This window comes from Alligator sinensis, unplaced genomic scaffold (assembly GCF_000455745.1).
Source record: "Alligator sinensis unplaced genomic scaffold, ASM45574v1 scaffold1121_1, whole genome shotgun sequence".
Lineage (NCBI taxonomy): Eukaryota > Metazoa > Chordata > Crocodylia > Alligatoridae > Alligator > Alligator sinensis.
Window position 1 is genome coordinate 24,183 of NW_005843357.1, and position 2,062 is coordinate 26,244.

At 68.3% G+C, this 2,062-nt stretch overlaps 1 protein-coding gene across 1 annotated transcript in view; it reads right to left on the minus strand.

Moving 5' to 3' along the window:
- The window catches only part of LOC102379089 (eukaryotic translation initiation factor 3 subunit C), an 11,948-nt gene extending 9,892 nt beyond the window's left edge, over positions 1–2,056 (minus strand). Inside the window, 9 exon segments of the mRNA XM_025194945.1 lie at positions 49–130; positions 480–565; positions 647–790; positions 971–1,043; positions 1,160–1,245; positions 1,389–1,468; positions 1,540–1,605; positions 1,694–1,793; positions 1,932–2,056. Of these exon segments, the coding sequence (XP_025050730.1) occupies positions 49–130; positions 480–565; positions 647–790; positions 971–1,043; positions 1,160–1,245; positions 1,389–1,468; positions 1,540–1,605; positions 1,694–1,756 (680 nt within the window). The 5' untranslated portion in view covers positions 1,757–1,793; positions 1,932–2,056.
- Between the last annotated feature and the right edge of the window lie 6 nt (positions 2,057–2,062).

Consider the following 2,062-nt stretch of genomic DNA (forward strand, 5'->3'; position numbering starts at 1 on the left):
GTGAGAGCCCCCCCCCCCCCCCCCCAGGCCCAGAGGAGGCCCCCCCACATTGACACCCCCCCGCCCTGGCCACAGCTCACCTTCATGATGCGGCCCTTGTCTGCCAGGCTCAGTGCTGCTGGCCCAGGCTCTGTGGGCACATAGGCAGAAGGGCTTAGACCTGTGGCCCCCCCATCCCCTTTGTAGCCCCCCACATGCAGCCACAGCCCCAAGACCCCTGATTCCCTCTGGGACCCCCCACCTCAGACCCAACCACAGCCTCCTGATACCCCCACTTACCTGGCTTGGGGGGTCCCCCTTCCAGGAGGGGCTGCCGGGTGGGGGAGGGGGCTGTGGGCACATAGGCAGAAGGGCTTAGACCTGTGGCCCCCCCATCCCCTTTGTAGCCCCCCACATGCAGCCACAGCCCCAAGACCCCTGATTCCCTCTGGGACCCCCCACCTCAGACCCAACCACAGCCTCCTGATACCCCCACTTACCTGGCTTGGGGGGTCCCCCTTCCAGGAGGGGCTGCCGGGTGGGGGAGGGGGTCTCAGGGGTCGGAGGCAGCAGCAGGCACCAATAGCTATAATGGGCGGGGCGCTGTTAGAGACAGCTCTAACCACTGGGCCTCCCTCCCGTCACCCCCGCCCCCCCCAGCACTGACCTGAGCAGCAAGACGAGGGGCACCCCCATCATGGCCAGTAGGGTCTGCGGGGGGCTGAGCCCCGCCTGTGTCAGCCCCAGGTAGGAGACGGCCCCCAGTAGCCCCGCAGCCCCCGTGCCCGACGACCACCATGACACCGGCCCGCTGCAGGAGGGGGTGAGGGTCAGGAGCCCACGTGTCCGGGTCCCTCAACCCCACTAACACCAAAGAAAGGCTTCAGGTGTCCATCCACCCCAAGGCACCCCCCAGCACAGGATGAGGAACCCAGGCGTCCTGGCTCCCGGCCCCGCTGCAGGCAGGAGGGGCCCCAGCGGCCGGCGCTACCTGGGGTAGAAGGCGGTGAGTGCCAGGAAGGTGATCTCCCCCAGCCCCGACGACACGCTGGCCAGCACCACGCCTGGGGGCAGAAACAACCCACAATGCAATGATACACAGGAAGGCGCTGAGTGGGACCCCCTTACCCACAATGCCCCAGCAGCCCTGGCCCCATGCCCTTACCCACAATGCACTCACCTGCCAAGCTGAGGGCCACGCTGGGTGCCACAGCGACGAGCAGGAAGCTGCCCCAGGCGCTGAGCACGCAGATCCCCACCCGAAGGCTGGGGGGGCAGGAGGCCGGGTCAGTGCGGGGGGAGGGGCTAGGATAGGTCCCTCCCCCAGCCCTGGTACACCCGAAGCACCGGGGCACTTGCATCGTCCTAAAGCACAGTCCCTCCCCACAATGCCCTGGGGCCCGGCTCACCCGTAGGGCAGCAGGTGGATGTAGAAGGGGGCCGAGACCTTGATGACCAGCGTGGGCAGGATGTCAGCCAGCAGCACGGCCTGGGGGGCAGGATCATGTCAGGCCCCGCCCCCGAGAACCCCCCTCCCTGCACGCTCCGCCTGCCACTCACCCCCGTCGACATGGCGTTGCAGTCGTAGTGCGATGACCCGTTGGGGGACAGCGGCTCCAGAGGGCCCTGCAGGAGAGGGGCGGAGCCTGTTACCACAGTTACCAGGGGTCCCAGCGCAGAGGACCCGCCCCCACCCTCCTGACCCCGCCCCTACCGGCTGCGTGCCATTGGGCGGCCCCTGGTGGCGCCGCAGGACGTCGTGGGCGGCGCTGAGCATCACCACGTAGGCGAAGTTGTTGCACAGGCCCAGGATCCTGGGGGCCGGGAGGGAAAGGCTGAGAGGCCCCGCCCCCAGCCCTAGGCCCCACCTCCTTCCAATTCTCCCACAAGTCCCACCCCTTGTCATGGACCGCAGGAGGTTCCCCCAACTCAAGCCCCGCTCCTCTGCTCACCAGAAAGCGATGCCATTCCTCCAGCTGGCGCGGTCAGAGGTCGCGGCGGGTGGGGAGGGCTCCTCATCTGCATGGGGGAGGGGGAAGGGATTCAGAGGGCGGGGCCAACTGAAGGGGGAGGGGCAAGGGAG